The 20,569-nt window shown below is 40.0% G+C and overlaps 1 protein-coding gene across 4 annotated transcripts in view; it reads left to right on the forward strand.

Annotated features, from left to right (window-relative positions):
* The window catches only part of LOC125767852 (uncharacterized), a 56,930-nt gene that overhangs the window by 32,631 nt on the left and 3,730 nt on the right, over positions 1-20,569 (forward strand). For all 4 annotated transcript variants that reach the window (XM_049434781.1, XM_049434777.1, XM_049434779.1 and 1 more), the window contains one exon: positions 14,831-15,007. In XM_049434781.1, coding sequence (XP_049290738.1) covers positions 14,831-15,007 — 177 coding nt within the window. The remainder of the gene's footprint in view (positions 1-14,830; positions 15,008-20,569) is intronic.

A 20,569-nucleotide genomic window follows, 5' to 3' on the forward strand; every position in this document is an offset into this window, starting at 1 on the left:
CCCTGGAAATGTCATCACCCAAAAACGTATACACGTTCCGACTTTCATTAATTCTATGCTTTATGTTGCTTCACTCACAGCATCAAGCAGATTGCGTTGCAAACCTCACGTTGATGGTGTCGTTGCCGCTACGTGCTGCATGTAACGTAATACCGTAATGGCCAATTTTATATGCTCTTTATTGCGCCACACTCACACACGGGTCCAGTTACGCATGTGTACGGTAAAACACCCACCGGTGGGGCAACTGAGGAGCCATACACAAGTCCTTCCCAGTCCTAAAGGTACAAATATTTCAAATATTTCTTGTGTCATTCCTTGCAGAAATCCTTGCCACGCCAAACCTTGGCTTGTGTGTGTTTGGCTCCGAGGCTCTGTACGTTTACCGGAGCAGCTGCATTGCATTGGTTACGCATAAGACATTACGCAAGATTGTGTGGCATAGCTTTGAAGAATGTTGATGAAGAAAAGGGCGGTACCTGCTTGTTGGACGTGTACCAAACCAAAGGCCAGAATTATGGCCGACGATTTTCATTAAATGGATATGAAATAAATTTATTTTATTTGCTTTAAAGCAACGATTTATTGCGCACTACACACATGCAAAAGGATAACAAACCAAACCGTTCCATTAGCGCATTGGGTTGGGAAGGGCAAATAGAATTAGCAAAACGAGCTGAAGTGGCATCATGGCAGTTATTCATACACCACAATCAGACAGGAAGGTTGGAATGTCGTTTCACTAACCAGTCGGACAAATAATAAGCTACTCATCTGTAGCACATCCAATATGCTGTAGCTTGTCTAATTCATCACAAGCAGCTTCTTCGCCAAGCACCAGAGCTTGGGCGTAGATTAATTCGATAAATCTGTCCCGCGCTGAAGATTGTCGTTTTGTCTTTTTTTTTACCAAAAGGAAAACCACCGTAAAAGCTTAGCTGGCAAGATTTTGTGTGTTGTTTATCTGTTTTTTTTTTTTTCGCTAGTGTTCGCTTTCCTTTTCTATTTCTTGTTCTTTTGCGGTTAAGTCTTGCAACCACAGCACAGATGACCATTATTTCTGTCCATTTCATGAAGAATTTTCCTTTTGCGTACACCTTCGCACCACACAGAACTTTCATTTGGACGCAGTTTCTTTACCCACAAGTACATGATTCGTCATCTTGATTTTCTTTCGTGTTTCTATTGCTTTTACGTACCTTCGGTTTCCTTGTTTCCTTTTACCGACTCGGGAAAGAAATAAAATAGAAAAGAAACCGACCCCAAAAATAAGTGCTTCGAGACATGCAACATCATGCGAACGCATGTTTTTTCTTCCTTTCTTCCTTTTGCCTTAGCCTCCCTCTATCCCTTTCCGTTTCAGTGGCAAAAGGGCTGTCACGGCACTGTATCGGGATGCTGTAGCAATGTCAAACAGAAATTGTGGCGTAGCGCCGAGTTGCGTTTGGAAGCTTGTTGATTTCAATTACATAACTGTCTCACTTTGGCTCAGCATTTAAAGGTGGAAGGTGGATGGGACGGAGTCCTGACGAAGTCGTATCGAGCAAATACGAGACGCAGAATGGTTCCCCTCCGCCGGCTTGTGCGGGCAATGAAGAATCAAATAAAAAACCCCATCTATTGTAAGGGTCGACGCTTCGGTAGGTGAAATGGAAATCGTGACAAAATGTCACTCTCTGGCTTGTGGGTGTAGTGTAGCAAAAAAGAAAAAAACCATCCCAATTGCCACGGATGGTATTTACATTTTCCTTCCATTTATCACACATTCGATGGTGACGCGAGCCACAGCCGCGTTCTTCTCATCGGTGCAGGAAATTAAATGGTTTGCCTTTTGAAATGTTGACGAGACACGGTAGCAAAAAAAAAAAAATGTTTTATTCAAACACCGTAGAAGAGGAACGACTGCAAAGACGATACTTTATAGATCCAACGGTGCGAGGTAGTTAATTTTCATCAAACCGGAAGCATGAAATTGTCACGCGGATGTTGATTTAGCCGTGAATGATGGAGTTTCCGGTTCCGGACAGGGTTTGGATTCGCACCGTTTGCCGGATAAAAGCTTTCGCCCGGATCACGTGGAACGTAACCACGTCTCCTGTTTTTGTCACGCAACACTTCAGCGCGACCTTTGCGGGGTGTTTTGCCGCAAAACAAAAGCGAGCCGCAGGCAATGAGCACAAGACACGAAGCTTTCCCGTGTGCAGTTTTTGTTGCGTCACACCACAACCGGACGGTACACAAACGAGCGTTTTTGGGGATCAAAAGTTTTACCGCCAAATGTGCCCGTGGCAGCAATTGTTAGCGAGTAAAAAGGTATAGCTTTTTATGCTACGCAGCTTACCCACAATCGGAAGACAATCGAACGAACGATTGAAATCACTTTTTCCCCTTCCGCAAAAAATCCACGCCTAAAGCCGAACCGGCCGGCCCGGCTGAACATCGTACCGGGTTTTGCTGCATCGGATACTGATGTTTGTCTGCATTTCTCATTAAGCGTATTGCCGTGCTGGACCACACATACACACACACTCTGGTGCCGAGACCCATGCGAACAATCACAAATGGGCAATCACGGCCAAGTCTTCCTGAACGCTTTCCTGAGTCTGGTCACGTTTTACCATGGGAAGTTCACTTGGCAAATAATATTCACGGACCGTAATGGGCAGGGGGGTCCGCTACGTAATCACTTCCCGGAAGCCTCCGAAAAGGTTTTTTCCCTCCCCGTTCTTGAGGACACATCGGAAGATTATCGTAACAGGGAGATCAGTAGCTCTAGGAAGGGTACTCATTGCCGTTGATAGTAGACACTAGTGATGGGTAAATCTTCAATTTTCCCGGAGTCGAAGTAATCCGGCACCGAGACATTCCGGAGTCAACTCCGGAGTTACTCCGGCAATAAATCCGGATTAATCCAGAGTTACTCCGCAGTGATTACTCCGTAGTAGTAACTCCGCAGTGATTACTCCGTAGTAGTAACTCCGGAGTTACTGGTACATAGTCAAATCCGGAGTTAAATCCGGAGATATTCCGGAGTTACTCCGGAGCTAAATCCAGATTAATCCGGAGTAACTACTTCGGAGTATACTCCGGTTGTGGATTCATGAATCCACTCCGGAGTTCCCATCACTACTAGACACAGGGAAACAGATGGGGTGTAGATGTTTGTGAGAGCTTTTTTTATTGCGATGGGGGGACAAGAGTTTTCTCTATTCAGTTGACAAAAAAAATTAATAAGATCCACAGCTCCCAAAGAAGTAACAGTTTGGAGTTTGTTGCAATTTCAAGCTTTTTTGTGGAATTGTTGCTCCCAAAATTACTTTTGCAGTCAAAAGACTTCGCGCGCCTTTTTTGGTTGTAGAAATAAATGAGATCAGAAGTACACTGAACACTTGCAGGGTAAAATTGAAAATGAGTGCCAGTTTCAAAAAGCTTGAACCATTTTTGGCAGTCCATTCCACCGAACGGCATGTTAAAAACAGAACAGCAAAATGAATAGCATGACTTTGTTTTGCTCCACTGCAGCACCTCATTCGTTCTGTTCTTTTGGATAATTCTACTTTGAATGTTCTGACGATGGTGGTATAGTTACTGCTTACTGCCTTTACAGCGTAAGGCACCGTTGAAGCCGAAATTAATAGCACTTTGAGAGCTTTTCTTGCATTCCTCAAAAACGCACCTTTTCTCTTACCGCTTGGTGGCGGCGACTCTACTGGAGGCGATTATTTGGAATCTCTTTTTTCCTTCCCCTTTTTCATATATTTTACCAGCTTTTGCTTTATCTCTTTCTTTCTCTCTCTCTCTCCTTCTTTCTCGTGTGTGTGTGTATGAAGTAGCAGCAGTGTAGGTCGGTTCGGTCGGTTGGTGGTTAGATTGATGGCACTTCATATTTGTTGTGCGAACGAGGCAAGTTTGGCAAAGTTTTCACCTCTTTGTAACGAGCTCATTGCATCCCTCCACCAGCAACACAGTGTGGCTCAATTCACAAAACCATACGAGCACACTTTTTAAGGGTACTAGGGAAGTTTTTCCTGCTTTTCAACGGACCAGCCTGCCTGCCCGAAACCGGTACCGGTGCAGCGGTAGGGTGAAGCGGGAGTGAAAATTTCCTTCGTTAAAGTAGCAAATAAATAACGAACCCCGGTGCCAGGATTTTAAACTACCCCTCGAGTTTCTCATATGAAAACCCCACCACCACACTCTCGGTAGCACGTGAGTGATGGACTTTACCCGCCGGGTACGTACGCAGGGTACGAAAGTGATCCAAAAACTGTCATCACGTGGTATGAATTTACTTACACGGCTTCAAGTTTTCGCACTTGTTCATTTTTCAAATTGAAAGCTCATTGTTGGCGTAGCAGGTTTTATCGCAGCCCCTTTTTCTGCCCAAGCCTACACTCATCCGGACTGGTGTGAATATTTATGTCACCTTAACTTCTAGCAATTCATTAAACTGGATGTTGATGAAGAGTGTAGATGAAAATTTGTAAAAAACTTTATCTGGGCGTTAATTTTTCAGTGTTGGATCTATTAACACCGAAACTATACGCGGATAGAAGTAGCTTTATGGGGAGTGTATTTAATGATGAATTAAAAATTTCTTTTTTAAAAGCCATTACTGGAACAGATTTCTTTCAAACATTTGGTTCGTTTTATATTTGGAATATTCGGAAAAACATAATTAATTTGTTTCTGAAATTTTAAACAAAATATAATTTTTAGTTTCTGAAAAATTTTAACAATTTGTTAAATAACTTTTTATAAAAAAAAAATAAAATAAACATTAGCATGCTCCTATAATGGAAATTTCTTCATCAAAAAAGGAATAAAAACTCTTCGCACACAATTCGTTGATACTGTCATACAAAACTGTTATACTTAAATCAGCAGAACTACACTAGCGCAACAAAGCAACGAAAAGAACCTTATGATACAATTTTTTAAAACAATTTTAATTTTATGTAGCAAAAACGACATAAATTCGAGTTAGAAAGTTATTATTATTTGTTTGTCTATAATTTATTTCCAAAGTAGCAAAACAATTTCGAAAAGCTAAGAAAGTGAACATACGATGCTTAAATATTACACAACTCATAGTTGATATATAGCATTTAGCCTTATATGTCCTGGTGTTTTCGCGTAGGACTTCCTACGATCCTCACAACATTCGAAGTACAAATTCCTTCCCAGCTGATAGATAATGACATTCTTTGTTCTAAAGTATTCGTGGAATTTCGATCCAATCTTACACAACTACGTACGTCACAGAACGCACCACACACAGCAAAACCAACTTCTACATCACGTTACAATCGATCCTCCAAAAGAAGTGCCAACAACAAATCTCTTAAGAATATTATCCACTCCAATTCCTTGCGACGAAGAAGGACACTTCGGAGGGTTACACATAATGCTAGAGCCGTGGTATTGGCTTTGGTGCCGAGATTGAAAAAGTGGCGAATAAAAAAAAACAAAACCACACACACACACAGTGTCCTCCATCTCACTGCTCTGTGTTGCTGCTGATACGGCGCAACGGGACGGAAAATGTCATTTCGGTGCTGTTCAAACTTTAATATTGTAATTTGAAAAGTTCGCTCCTTTCGGTACGGTTTGGAAAACGTGAAAAAGGACACCGGAGATTTGTCCACCGCCCATATTGCTGGGTTGCGTTCCGTGGTTGGCGATCGTGGGGAGAGAGGGATCGTTTGGTTTTGTGCTGGTAATACGCCGTTGGCCGGACACTCTTGGGGTGATGAAATGGCACAGAAGTAATTCTCTTAAAAGTGCAACCACAACCTGTACTTACGGCACGGCGGTAAAGGTGCTATTATTCTCGGTTGTCGTAATTGTCGTAAATGGCCAAATTGTTTGCTCATCCAATCGCCGGCTAGCGGCAATTCTATTAGCAGAAGGTCAATAAAGCGACATGGCTCATAACCTGCGTTAAAGTGTAACGATTGCTTCAAGTACTTATTATTATTAATGGTGACTGAGTTTACAATGAAGAGCTTTTTTGTGTAGTCCTGATTTTTTATTTAATTTACATTTATTGATGATGTAAAATCGCATACAAGAAGTATAAGTTAGTTGTGAGGATTCTTCATGCTAAAGCTCTTAACGTTTTCATTTTGCTGTGTTCATTGAATTTCTTTGATGAAATGTAAAGAGTGAATACTGGAGAATGCTGATGAAAGCATGAAGTAATCAAGTCATTTCCGTAGGATGAAAGCTAATTTCGTGCGATCGACTGCATTTGTTGACGCACTGACCGGACTAAACGCGTTTGTAGACTTGTTGAGGAATTTACACTTGACTAACATAACTGTTGACTTGACACTTGACTGCACTAACCGCACTTTTTCAGAAACTTATTGACACACTGACGTAGTAAAAGAACTTGTTGGAGCTCAGGTGCTTTTATGTACTCACAACATGCACGTCATGGCAATGTTTTTGCTGAGAACTGGTCCCAAGTCGCACACCGATCCTCAGATTTAAAAGGAATATTGCCAGGGTTTTTTGGGAGAAAGAATAGTGAATGGTTCTGACGTTCATCGATACTGCACACGAATGGCACCAAGAATTGCGTACTTGATTACCCAAAGAGCTAGAAACTCTCTATTTTTTAAGGCCATCCAAACGTACAACAGGATGCCAGGAGAAATCAAAAATGCGAGTAACTTTTACTAAGTCAAACGAGGATGTGTCGGATGGTGGGAACTCCGGAGTGGAATCTACTCCTACTCCGACGTATAAAAACCGGATTCAATTCCGGGAGAAATCTGGAGTTGACTCCGAATTACTCCGGAGTTTTGACTCCGAATTACTGCGGAGTTGACTACGAATACTCCGGAGTTGGTTCCGGAATACTCCGGTGTTGCATCCAAAGTTAACTCCGGCGTAATCTCCAATTTTAACTCCGGATTCAACTTCGGTTAATGGCCGGCCGCAGTTAGTTGAACTGTTTTTAAAACCTCTTAAATTGATTTTCCAACCATCCAGCCTTGCTTACTACGGCTCCGGGAAAATTGAGAATTTACCTATCACTAGTGCCGATTATATGAAACAATGTAATGTGAGCTCTATGTAATTTATCTATGTAGTATGTAGTCATCCCGTGATACTCAATTAAGTGTACCTGCAGTTGTAATAAGCACGATCTCGCTGATGATGATAAGTACATAATTTTTTCCATAAGTAATATTAAAAAAATATATAAGCATAGAAGTGGACATTCAAGGGATGCCTTCGTTCTTCTTGGCTTAACGACCTCTAAGGTCACGCCGGGCATGTCTGGCTTACAAGACATATTTTTACCGCGTAGTCGGATAGTCAGTCTTTGCTACGGGGGCTTGGTCCAGACGGGGATTGGATCCCCGGTTCTGCCGTTTAGAACTGGCGTCGTTTGTCACATACACCACCGGACCGCCCTTGCACGTATTCTAGCAAGGTCACTGCAATCTTCATATATGGATGTTGTAAGCTTTCTTCTCTCCCAATCAGCTTCTCCTGTTCCCAAAGGTAGTACCTTACAGCATGTTGGTGTCTGAGAAATACTGTGTCTTGAAGGTTGGTAGACCGTTACCCTCTGAATGGTACCCAGGAGACCACTTTAACGCCCACTAGGGAACTGTGCTGTAGAAGTTTCATTGTTGAAAGTGTAGGGAATTTGTAGGGTACCGTGAAGTGTTCCTTGATACCACCAGTTATCGACCAGTTTTTTGTTTTTTTTTACCATGGATATTAAAAACATGTATTAGAGTTAAAATATTTTAAAGATTTGTTCATCTTTCTCAAACCTATGTGGAGGTATGAGGTGGGGCTTATCATCACCATCATTATTTATAAATAGATATATCATTATTTATAGATATGGCAGCATAGCAAATGGACAAAAAAGGGAACAAAAACCATGCTAGACGTTGAATGTTCTCTATTTATAAACAATGAGGTAATTAATGGATCAAATATCAAATCAAATATTTATGTCAATGTCAAGTATCATAATGCATGGATACGTCAAGGCAATGTCCATGCCACAGTCCAAGGTGCCATAGGAACAACATCACATCATAAGATCGGACTGGTACAATGTCTGTCATACATGGGCACCAACAAGCTGGAAGTTGCCCGATTGGATGTTAGGTATTAAGTCAAACAAAGTGCAACTTGGTGACACTCTGAACGATCCTAGAAGATGATAACCAATGAGTATCTGTAACAAGAAGTAACCCACAACTTAAAATGTTCGATAAAAATGAGATTCAATATTTTCTATAGTTTCATTTAACTCTGTTGCTCACTGTAGCTAATGATGGCTCACAAAGCACAAGATCCTTTTTTCCTTTAAAACCCACAAGGCACTTGTGGTCCAGTGGCTTTAATGGCACTGTAACGATGGATACATTCAGGGTAGGGTAAAAGTTGTTTTGCTGTCGTTGCGTTTCGACCATACAAGGGGATTTGTGGTGAATGTAGTATTTCCCCTTCAGGCGAACTGTCCATTTCAGTCCATGCGTTTCGTCGACCGTAACCAAAGTTAAACTTTCGTAGATTTTTTTTTTTTGGTTTTTGCTTCCTTATGTAGCAAAAGTTAAGAAGAGTAGCAATTGCTACGATAATAATCCTTGTTTGTAATGATTCCGAAGAAAAAGCAAAAGTTAACTTTACTACCCCCCAAAAAGTGTCCTCAACATCCGTTGCTTGCCAATGTCGTACGCAATAACAGGAAGAACATTTCGTAAAAATACGTAACAAGTACAACGCCTTGGGCTTTCTGGGCCCAGCGTGTTGTAGTTGGTTTTCACCAAACCCGTTCCACGTATGTAAGTATTTAACCTCATTCCTCGAGCAGTCTCAGTCTTCCGTAATGAATCATAGCTTTGCTTCGTAGCCTGTTTTTGACTATCATTATTTACCCATTTACCCAGCTGCTGTGTGAAGCAGTTTTCTAAACCTGCCCGGTCAAACATTTATGCCAAATAATATGCCAGTGCCAAATTATACCTTTCTATTTCCATTACCTAGAGCAGATCGTTCCGTTTTTTTTTGGTTGGCATCCATCGTTCTGTAAACACAATGATGACGACGGTACATTTTCATGGAACTGATCTCATAGACGATAAATTTCCACACGAACAGCTTTGAAGGAAGGAACGCTAAGGTTCACCTTCAAAAGCACAAACAAATGATGAGGAAAAAAAAACGAAAATCTCACCATGATTACTTTTTCTGCTGCAAAAGACAAATGGCTGTAGCTCTTAATTATACCTTTAATGTTGTACTCTAATACTAATCATTATCACATTTCTGTAACGTTTTTTTTTTATTCTCTTGCTGGGTGTGTATTTAAATAAATCTCCACCGAAAGCGATAAAGCAGAGCGTTTAAAACAATCTACGCACCACAAAATTCTGATTTTCCATCGCGAATGACACCATTTTCCCACACGGTACCATTACTAAAGGTGCGTTGAATTTGTGTTTTCTATTTTTTTTATTATTTTCTCTCATCACATTCATTAATTCTTGCTTTACATCCTACTACACCAGATGGACGGTTTTTGGTAGGTAGGTGTTGGCAAAAAAAACAAAACGACAAGAAGCGTAAACAGCATCGTCACGTTCTTCAGCCCAAAAGGGCCAAAAGGTGAATAGGAAACGCAATTTAGAGCCGGTCAATGCAGTGTGGTGAAAACAATTAGCACCCTCCTCCCACTTGAGTCCACCGTACTCAGTGTTCACTCACAGCAACACTGGCATAAACTGTGAAATGAAAATAAAACAAGCTTAGCATAATATCGCAAACGGGGACGGCAGTGCTGCATGCAATCAATTCCCAGCGGCATGAATAGTCGCTTTGCTCTCTCTCTGTGCCCCAGAAAATGTCCCCAATTTCCCCCAAAAAAGCATGGGTTACCATTCTCTGAATTTGGTTCCCGGGACCTAGGGAAATTGGTTTTGGTTTGAAGAAAATAGTCCTTCAATTTATTGCCCCTACACTTCTGGCACAAGTGTGTATTAGTGAGCGTTCTATCGTATCCGGGGTAAGGGTGGAAAATTAATTAACTGTACTCACTTTTTGACCCATGGCGAATGTTTCCATTTGTTGTGTATTTTGACTTTTCCTTCAACATTTTCTCTTCTAGAGAGAGATTTTTTTTCTGGTGCTGTTTTAGTGTTGGTGCTGGTGCTCCATGATAACAGTCAATCGCATCGTTTTGTTTCGACAGTTTTTGGTAGAAATTACCCTACCAAGAGGACTGATATTGGCGATGTGCACAGTAAACTAAATGACCCATTTCGAACGATTTTTAATAGCTTTGATAGCTTTTGTTTTTATTGAGAACGGGTTTTTTTAACGTAAAATAAATCTCAGTATTTAAAAATGTGCAAAGAAATAAAGCAACACACTACTGTTCGTACCGTTACTGTTCGTTAGGTTGGAATTTATTCATTGCATTTATTGCTCACAAAACGAGTTTGTGTGCATGTGTGCTTTTTTTTGTAAAAGAAATGTTGATATTTACTTTCTGGTTGATATTTAATCCAACACAAATTACTTGCCACCAGAAGCGAAATAGTATCAGTAATGGGTGGAAGTCTTTTTTGTTTTGTGCAGTTTGGATTAATGTCGCTACGTTTCCAGTGCAATTAAAAATACACATATTTGCATATGTCACTTCACTATTACGCAAGTGTGCAATAGCTATGATCAGCTGCCAGCGATCAATCAACGAGCAAAATCCATTTTTTGTCTGATCTATCCGTTCCTGCAATGTGACGATGAAAAATGGGAAAGAAAAATCGATAAAATTACTTTTTAACGTCTATTTTAGCACCTGTAAACGGGACAAAACTAAAAACAATTTTTTTATGTTGCAATGCACTGCACTGCAATCAATAATGTATCTGTATGTGGAGGGTGTAGTTAAATAAACAAAGATTATTATGTAGTGGCTTGTCGCCAAAGCATAGTGGCGGAGTTTTTGAACAAAGGCTGGAATAAATGATTTTTCTTTGGAAAATCACGTTTGGAGTTTATTACAGGCAGTAACCATGAACAATGATAGTGAAAAACATTTGATGTTTAGTTCTGGTTCATAAAACCTGGTGGTGCTTAATAATTTTGTATTTTTGGAATTTTTTAGAGATATACCGCTGCCAGGTAATCAAAATTCCAGAGTTTTATGTGCACTATTCACTTTTCAAATAATTGAAAACAATTCCAAGTACAATACAATAATGATAGTTTCATCGTTATAGTGAAACTCTTTTTGATCAATATGAAACAAAGTGAAACTCTTTTTTTATGATTGAAATAACATAAATTAAAAGTTTTGCGAAAACAGTCAATAGCTATTAATTATTAGTCGTTATTCAAAATTTCTACATGCTCTTTTGCCGTTTAAGTATAACGCACCACACAAAAAACCTACGAAAAAAAATCCTTTCAAAAACCAAGTTGTTAAGGATTTCAACACAATATTCGATTACAATTTGTCACGAAACACATTTAACAATGTAATGAGAGAGGTTTATAAATTTAAATTTTGTACAAACGATCTTCCACGAGACGTTTTGTTGAAATAATTTATTAAAAATATGCAATAATAAGATTTATCACTTATGGAGACGCCTGGTACTTGTTACCATTTTTTAACACTAGAACTACCAAGCGTTTTAAGCGTTTTTCGTTTGTGGTTACTTTTTAAACAATTTCGAAGAGTTGGAGTATATTTTATTGTTTATCGCAGATCGTACTATAGAATATATATGTGAAACTCATGTTTCGCCTACCTTAGAATTGTTTAACCCTAAAAAATTATGGGATGAAAATGAAGCGTTCCAGTCAAAATGACTGGTCCGGTAGTTCTAGTGTTAAAATTTGCATGAAAATACATATTTATTTAATTTTTCTCTTTAATCTTATGCATAGCATCTTCGTTGTCAGAAATTTTATGTTTGATTGACTGTTAATTAATTTTAATTTTTATTCTTTTTACATTTATCCTGCCAAATGTCCAATGTGCAATGGTGCCTTCATAATTAAAAAATAAGTTTTACACACTTTAGCTCAGCTAATTTAGTATTCAATAAATCGTCAAAAAGTTTCCTATGACATAATGACAAAAAATATACAAAAAAACACGTGCAAATTATATACCTTTGGGCTCACGTCCTTTAGCATACCCCATCGTAGATGCATTCTATAAAATTTATGTAGTGCAATTTTGCAAAATTTTAAGCAAAAAAAACACGCTCGTTTGCATTCGCGAACGTGGCCACACTTGGGCCAGATTACTGGTTCTAAAATTACGCTAAAATAAGAGCATAAGCTAAAGCAGGGCTAAAGAATGGTAGCCACACCATTCCAGCAGTCACCAAATGCACGAGCCATAGTAAGGGAAAGCCAAAAAAGGGAAAAAACGGGAACACAATAAAGGATGTTGGTTAGAAAATAATAGGAAATGGCTTCGTCTCGTGGTGTTACCCACGGCTACATTGTCCCACGTGCTTGTGTGCGTCCCCACAATCTTTTGTGCCGTGAAGTGGCTCTATCTTTGCCACGTTTTTTTTGTCTCTCCTCCTTTTCAGTTTTTATTCCCTTCTTTCTTTACGCCATTTCAATTCCACCCCTTCCCGATGAGCACAATGACGTTAATGGGCCACTCATTGTTGTTGAAAAGCTGTGCTTGAATGAAAGGCACCGCATGAATGAATGCATGACTGGTTCAGTGTTTGTGGTCAAAGTTAAGTCAAAGTCGGTGGTTGATGATGTGCCTGTGATGAGTGCCACATGTATGGGAGGGAGGCGCACCAGCAAACATAAATAATCCCATAATGATGTATGCGTCACCATGGAGCAACCATGCCAGTTTGAACTGAACGGTACGATAAAGATGTCATTAAAAACAATGGAAGTGAACAGCTAATGGTTAATGTTATTTGCTGGCGCAATGAACCGTAAATGTAATATTAAAATAAAAAATGTGTTAAAAAATGGGATAAATAATTAGCATACCTCAATTAATTTAAAGCTCATTCACATCGATATTATATAAATTAATTGTAAATAAATGGAAATTATTTTAAAATTGATGAGTAGAAAAAAATCGAAATTTTAACCTTTTTTATGTTGTGTAGCTGTCTTTTAAAATCAAACCCATACAAATATTTAAACCCCAAGTCTGTTTCTATATAAATTTGTGAATAAATGTCAATTGGAAATAGTTTTCCACTTATTATAATAGGACTTAACTTGACGTTAAAACAATGTGCGCAGGTTCATTGACGTGAAAACCCCAATTCATAGAAGCATTAAAATCATTCTCAATCTCTAATCAAAAGTCCAATTCTTTCTAATGTACTCACGGAAAAGTGACACAAATCACCGAAAATCCGTCTAGCCCGAAAAGTAGACAACAGGAAAAGTATAATAAAGCAACACACAGAAACATTGCTCGTTGACACTGTTTGACTGAAAGCTTTCAGCTGACAACCTCTTCCGGCCTATCCGATGGATAAATGTTTCCCAAGACGTGTTCAAATCGCTTTTATCAAGGGCATTTTTCTTTCTCTTTGCTTTCCCTTTTTTTAACTTTGTACAGTTCAGTATAAGATTATTTGTTTTCCAAAAATATCCAACCAACGCCATTGCCCTTTATTCTTTCCTTCTTAGTCACACTTTACCTTTACCGTTCGATCCCGTTCAGTGTACGGATTTACAGCTTTGGGGGATGGGGTGGAATTTTCACTAAAGCCCACCATGATCGAGTCATTCAGCTCACAACTGAATTGTGAAACATCGCAGCGAACAAGCGAAGAAGCAGCAGAAAATGTCAGTTGCCAGTGGCAATGGCGATAAAAATTGAAAATCCACCCCGAAAAAAAAATGGAGAAGTAAAAATTAGGATTTATGTCCCATAATCAGTTTATTGATAACATTCCGGAGGGGGTGTTTTTTTCTTTATATGTGTCTGTGTGTCTTCGCTTGCTCTCTTATTGCCTTCCCGGATTTAGCAGATGGCGTAGGTAGCATCTCTCGAGGGATGCTTCACCGGGGCATTGCTGCTTCAAGCCATCTGCTTTCACGTAGGTACAGGCTGTGCGACACAATCTGCCCGTCGTTTTCACAATCTTGCAAAGCCGTAGAAAATGAGAGTTGACTGTTGGAAGTAATCAACAACCCCCAAGGTTGTTTCGCCCTGTGCCATTGTATTGAGGGCACGCGTTCCATTATGATGCACCGTAAGCGCCGTGTGCGGAATCGCGATGATGGTGAGTTAAGATTTGTGTAGCGAAAAACCCATCAGTGAGCCACAATTGTTGCCAAGAACAATGGCGGTAGAATTTAAGACAAAACCCCGGAAATGGAAGTAATATACGCGTGTTGAATGGTGGCCTACCTAATAAATGGTAGGCTTTTGATCCTTACCCTACCCCACACACGGTGAGGTTATACGTCGAAACGTCAATCAAAGCCATTTGTCAGGAAATGTGTGGCTGAAAAAAGAACGGATAATCATGCTATAAAATACCCTACTTGGAACTGTATTGTCCAGTGTTAGGACTAGGAACATTAATCACAGAATTGGATGAAAAACCCACGCGTGTAAACACTAACTCTAAATCTCAATTCCGTACTTTAGCAGTCATACGTACAGAACTCGCTCTACATATGGCCAAAGCAATCCTCAATAAATAGACATCAAAAACACTGAATGTTGAATGCTGCTTGTGCAGCCTCTCTGTGCAGCTCTGTGTTTCTTGCATTATTAGCAAGTATTCACCATTCATCTTCTTCACCCTTATTGTCATTCTCTTTCCAGAGGCAAGAGCAGAAATAGTTGGACCACAAGTGAAGTATCTGACACCTGATTCGACGCTGAAATTGATATGCCGAGTGGTGCAAAGCACGGAAGCCTCAGCATTCATTTTCTGGTACCACAACAACCGCATGATCAACTATGACCTCGACCGGGGCATCAACGTTTCCACCGAAGCCGGTAAGTTTGTGTGTGTGTGCGTGTGCTATGCTTTCCTTGGGGATGGGTTTTTCATTAAACTTCACCACTCTTTCTGGCTCCATGCTGTATTTACGACCATCGACCATGTTCCTCTGGTCCCATGTTCTGGGATGGAACCGTCGCGAACAGTTGTGTGATGTGACGTTGATGTTGATCGAAATAGCTTTTCAGGCAGTATGATTGGATAAACACTACATAATGGCATTATAATGCGAGTGCCACTGGATCCTTTGCCTTGTCCCCAAAGGTTTCGTGGTATGGCAACAGGTACCTTTCGCTGTCGAGTGAAGTGTAAGCCGTCCGGAAGCCAAACAACGGTTCCACATTCGATAGTTTCCCTCGGTACCGTGCAGGATGGAATAGCATCCTCGAATGGATTATTTACCTTTATAAGGTACAAAACCAACAGATGGAGAAGAGAGCCGCCATAGAAAGGGAACAGATGTAATCTCAATAAAATAATCGGTGTTGATAAGTTGTTTTAAACGCTTTTTTCGTACTTATCCTGCTGATCGGAAATAATCCTTACTTATACTCTGAAGAACTGTTGTTTTGTAACCATTCTTACTCTTGTGGCTGTTGGGAGCTTAAAAATTTATTGTTAAATATATTAACGATTTTTTTTAAAGAAATAACCATCAAGCTTCTACTATAAATCAAATATGGATATATCGTTAATTTCTAAAATGGAATATTACAATGCCCATCCTCGGGGTACTGACGGATTCTTGCAGAACCCCGTACTTTCTCCATCACTCTAAGATCAGCCAATAGGGAATTACTTTAAGCATGTTGGTATAGACCAGGGATCTCCAAACTACGACGCTACGCATGCGGCCCGCGAGGTCCTCCCGAGAGATCCCGAGATTCGCCCTCAGCTGTGGCTATTCAACTCAAAGCGGGCCGCCATCTAAAAAGATTGGAGGCCCCCAGTATAGACGATCGCCATTGGTCCTGCCGTGTGGACCGGCGCCGTTTATCACATACACCACCGGGCAGCCCCCTTACACGAGCACGTCAGGAATTAACAGACGAGTTCACACACCTTGTGGGGTTGAAGTCCATTTCCGTTGCCATTGCTGGAACGACATTTCTCTCTCTCTATTGCCTTTGGCGCTCTGAAATCACACCGTGCGTGACACCTAGCCTCTTCCAGGAATTCAAGATGTGCAGCGACATCACAGCACGAGTCGTATGAGTTCGTACGAAATGCAGTGCACACTCAAGAGCAAGCAGAAGAAGGATTTCAATGCTTCCCATCCCTGGATCTCTTTATCCAGAAAATGCTCAAAAATGGATGCTCCATATCCTACATTTGGCGACTTGCACGGTGGCCCACCTGATTTGGCATCATACACGATAATATGTTCAAAAACATTGTAGTTCCCTTCTCCAACACTTTATGTAGCTGCCACTCTCTACATCCCTTAAGAGAGGTCTTGCTCAATTTTTGCATTCCTTGACTTTATTTACCCGTACATTCAATTACCAGTTCTACGTACGTGAGTACAGTCCAGATGGGAGTTGATACACAGTCATATCGCATAAAGACCGACGACGCTACCACATAGACCACCGGGTCACCTCACTAATACTCTACTCAAAATTAAGGTGAAGAAAACTCAGCAGGCTCGGATTATTAGATTAAGTTGACTATGTCAGTAGAATCATTCCAGACGATTAAATTAGTAACATCTTTTCGTGTCCAAACTATGATAGAGTGATCTAGATTAGAATAAACGATTACACAGAGCAGATCAATATCGCTAAGCATTTGTAGAGGCTTTTCTAGTTTTCAGATCTACTTACATGTCCACCGACAGAGTAAAATGGTCCATTATGCGGAAGTACTTGATGGCCATCTTGGAAAAAGTTCATATATTTTTGCAGAGAACAAAGATAATTTATTCTAAATACCCAATTTTAGTTGATAAACGGCCTGGGATAAAGGACTGGGTATCAAATCCCATCTGGACCGTTCCCCCATCTGACTCGCAAGGACTGCCTATCCCGCTACGTTGCTATAAAATAATCTAGTAAACCAGAAGTGGCATTCATTACCTTTAGGGATCTTTAAACCAAGAAGAGAGAGAGAGAGACCCAATTTTAGTTCTATCACAATACCAATTGTGGCTAATAACTTACCCCTTAGCGATCAGATTTCACGTCATGCATGATCCATTAGCCATAAATTGTGTCGGCTCCAGCTTCAGCTAATGAGCAATTGGAAATTAATTGCTGCAATCATAAATTTAATTTCATCATCTATATTAGGAAAGAAATAATTGTTCATTATGCATTGAATCCATGGCTTGGGTAGACAATAAGTTCCTGTATAACTCATTATCCTCCTTAATCCGTTTATTAGCCTTTTTTAAACCCTTAAACACCAAACGTATTATTCAACCGTACCTTCACATTATAATAGATGCATATGTATTAAGCTTAAAGTGTAGTTACGCAGCTCACAGCACACAGCAATGAAAAGGTAAATGCATAATCATATATGCGAATGAGGCGACAAATGCAAACCCGTACATGATTACATTAGTCAGGCTCGTACAATAGATTACCTGATTTTGCACGCTGCTTATGTACGGCAGAATTATGCAATTGTCTACAAGCTACCTGTGCTGCGCTGGTAATTGATTTATGGACAGAAATCGACACACCCGTAGCCGTCATCCGTGTACCTTTCATTTGTTCCGTTATGCAACATTTATTTCCAATCCATTAGTCACCGAGAAGGCACGTTTGTGAGCACGAAGCACTCAACGAAATTAGATAGCAAACGATATTGACATTTTAAAACCGAGAATAGCGAGTTTGTACTACAAACAACAGAGAGAGAGCCACACTGCATATCAGCTGCCGTGTCTTGTTGTGATACGCGGTCTTATTCTGTATCCTGCTGTGGTGTCATCTGCGAATAAGCAAGCGATAAGGTAGAGAATTCTAATATTTAGTACAAGGGAAAACGTGTTTTTTTTATAGTCTGACTTAAACAAAAAAAACTTTTAACAATCTTACATTAATTTAAAATATGAAAAATATGTTAACAGTTTTTAAGGCAAATATGTTTCGCCTTTTTGTAAGAGAGGCTTGAGCAATAAAATATTGACATCTCGTGATGATCATAAACTAACAAATGTTAAACATGGTGCTGAAGAAGTGAACTTTCACACCCACGGAAAGCAAACATCATGAATCATTGTGCATTGTGTCCTGTGTGTTAACACCCATTGTCGGGTTTGCCTTGACCGCCGAAGCCGAACGTTAGAGCACGATGTCTCCCCCTTTTCAAACATCTCTATATCATTCACACAAAATTTCCACGGCTGTTCTGTGTTGTACGTTTGCTGAAGAGGTTGCAGTATCAAAATAAATATTTTCCTAACTTGAGCGAACAAGTGGGGTTCACCTCCCCCCCCCCCCCCCCCCACCATAAGGGGACCACTTCAGTCGATTTTTTGGCTCGGTCATGCTACTGACATGGGACCACAATTTCGAATCTCATGGCGTGGTGATAGATTTTCTTCCTATTTGCTGTGTAGCCTTTCTGCCAGCATGTTGCATACGTTGTCTGGTTCATATATATTTTTGTATATTTTTTTTCTTTTCCGTTTTCTGCTCTAATATCACGTTTGCGTTACTGTGTGTGCGTCCGATGCTTCTTACATTTATTAAAATGAATTTTTGACCCTCTGCAAGTACCACGGCATGTTGAGGCTCCACCAACGCTTGCAAAGCTTGGGCGAAAGAATGCCAGAAAGAATCAGACTGTCTCGTTTACTCGATGAAAAATGGCCAATGTTAGCATACACGAGTGTGTGTGTGTGTGTATGTGCTCGAATGTGGTGGTACGCTCGCCGTGATGGTATTTGTGACGAATGCCAGTTGCATCCAGCCCAGTCCAAAGACACCGGAAGTGTACGAGGATATTGCACGATGCAGATAAGGGCTAGTTGGAACTTGCCAGCTTGTACATTCTCGCTCCTCGCCCACGATAGTTCCTGCGGAGGGGGGGAGGGATGGTGTGTAGATCGGACCTCGACAGAGTGACTTTATGAACCATGAAGAAGCACTCGAGTAGATGCACATGGACAAAATCCTTTTTCATTTCAACCGAACACTAACCGGGTAACTGGCTGTTGCCAGTGTTTCCCGTAAGAAGTCGGGGGCCAGCTGATGATATCGGCATCGGGGAAAGGAGCCTGGCAATGTGTCTTGTGCAGATTTTATAATAAATGATGGCCTTTTGTCCAAAAATTTGCATTCAACTTTGTACCTAACTCCCCGGTACTGATCCCCGGTCCCTTTTTTGTGCTTGGTGCTTCGGTGTACTATACGGTGAGGTCGCGCAGCAGCTGCAGAAATGAATATGCAGATTAAACGTGATAAACCTGGCCCACTCGCAAAAGCAGTACTAAACCTACCGCAAAACCCGCAGCCATTCCCCCTACGCATTTCTCAGACTTTTCCACCACGGGAAAAATCTTCCACTTGAGAGGAGTTTGATCATTATAACGCATTTATTTTAATTAATTTTGTACGACAACGCTCTTTTCCGACGAGTGGGGAAGTAAACGAGTTCAAGGAAACTCAAAACATACGCCCGTTATCGACGACACTCTAGGTCGTCGGTAGGGTGAAGATGTGTAAGATGTTGTACAGATTAACGAGCACTATCTGTCAGGATCTCTTTCGAAAAATGTGGGCACGGGTGGCACCACATCACAGGGACGAACACGAACATTCTAAATCAACCGATAACGTAACGTCCTTTGCTGACGGTGGGCAATTGCATGTGTGTGGTTAGGGGCAAGATGAATCATTTCATTGTTACGACAATCTACATGAAATGTTAACTGATGTGTATTGGGATGATGCATTACCATTAAGTACTACGTATGTGCTTAATGCCAAAAAGATCTGATAATTTAGTAAGGCATTTAGTTCGAAGACAAGCATTAGTTCGAAGTTTTAGTTCAATTAAGTTATCTGTTTTGATGGGAGTCATACAAGGAGCTTAGCTGTACCAGGAATTAATGCTTAATCTACAATCATGTGATCATAAACATAACATACAAACATTTCTATTTAAAATAGCTCAACATGTTTGTGTAACGAACAAACATTGTGGCCATAATAAACTTAGGAAATTTTCAAATTTATAGAATTTTTTTAATTTTTTTTATTATTTTTTATTCTTTTTTTATTTAAAGCATTATTTGAGTGAAAAGAAACTTAGTTCAACAAATTCGCATTAAAATACATCGATTTGTAAAATTTTGAAAAATTTCCCAAATGAAAGCTTATACTATAGCCTTAGGAAATTTTCAATTTTTTTTTTTAATTTTTTATGATGGTTTTTTCTTTTTTCATTTAAAGCATTATTTGAGTGAAAAAAAACTTAGTTCAACCAATTTGCATTAAAATAAATCAATTTTTAAAATTTTTCTAATTTACTCAAAAAAAAGCTAACGATATAGCCTTAAGAAAATTTTCAAATTTTTAGAATTCTTTTAATTTTTTATGATT

Source organism: Anopheles funestus, chromosome 3RL (genome assembly GCF_943734845.2).
Source record: "Anopheles funestus chromosome 3RL, idAnoFuneDA-416_04, whole genome shotgun sequence".
In the NCBI taxonomy this organism is placed as follows: domain Eukaryota; kingdom Metazoa; phylum Arthropoda; class Insecta; order Diptera; family Culicidae; genus Anopheles; species Anopheles funestus.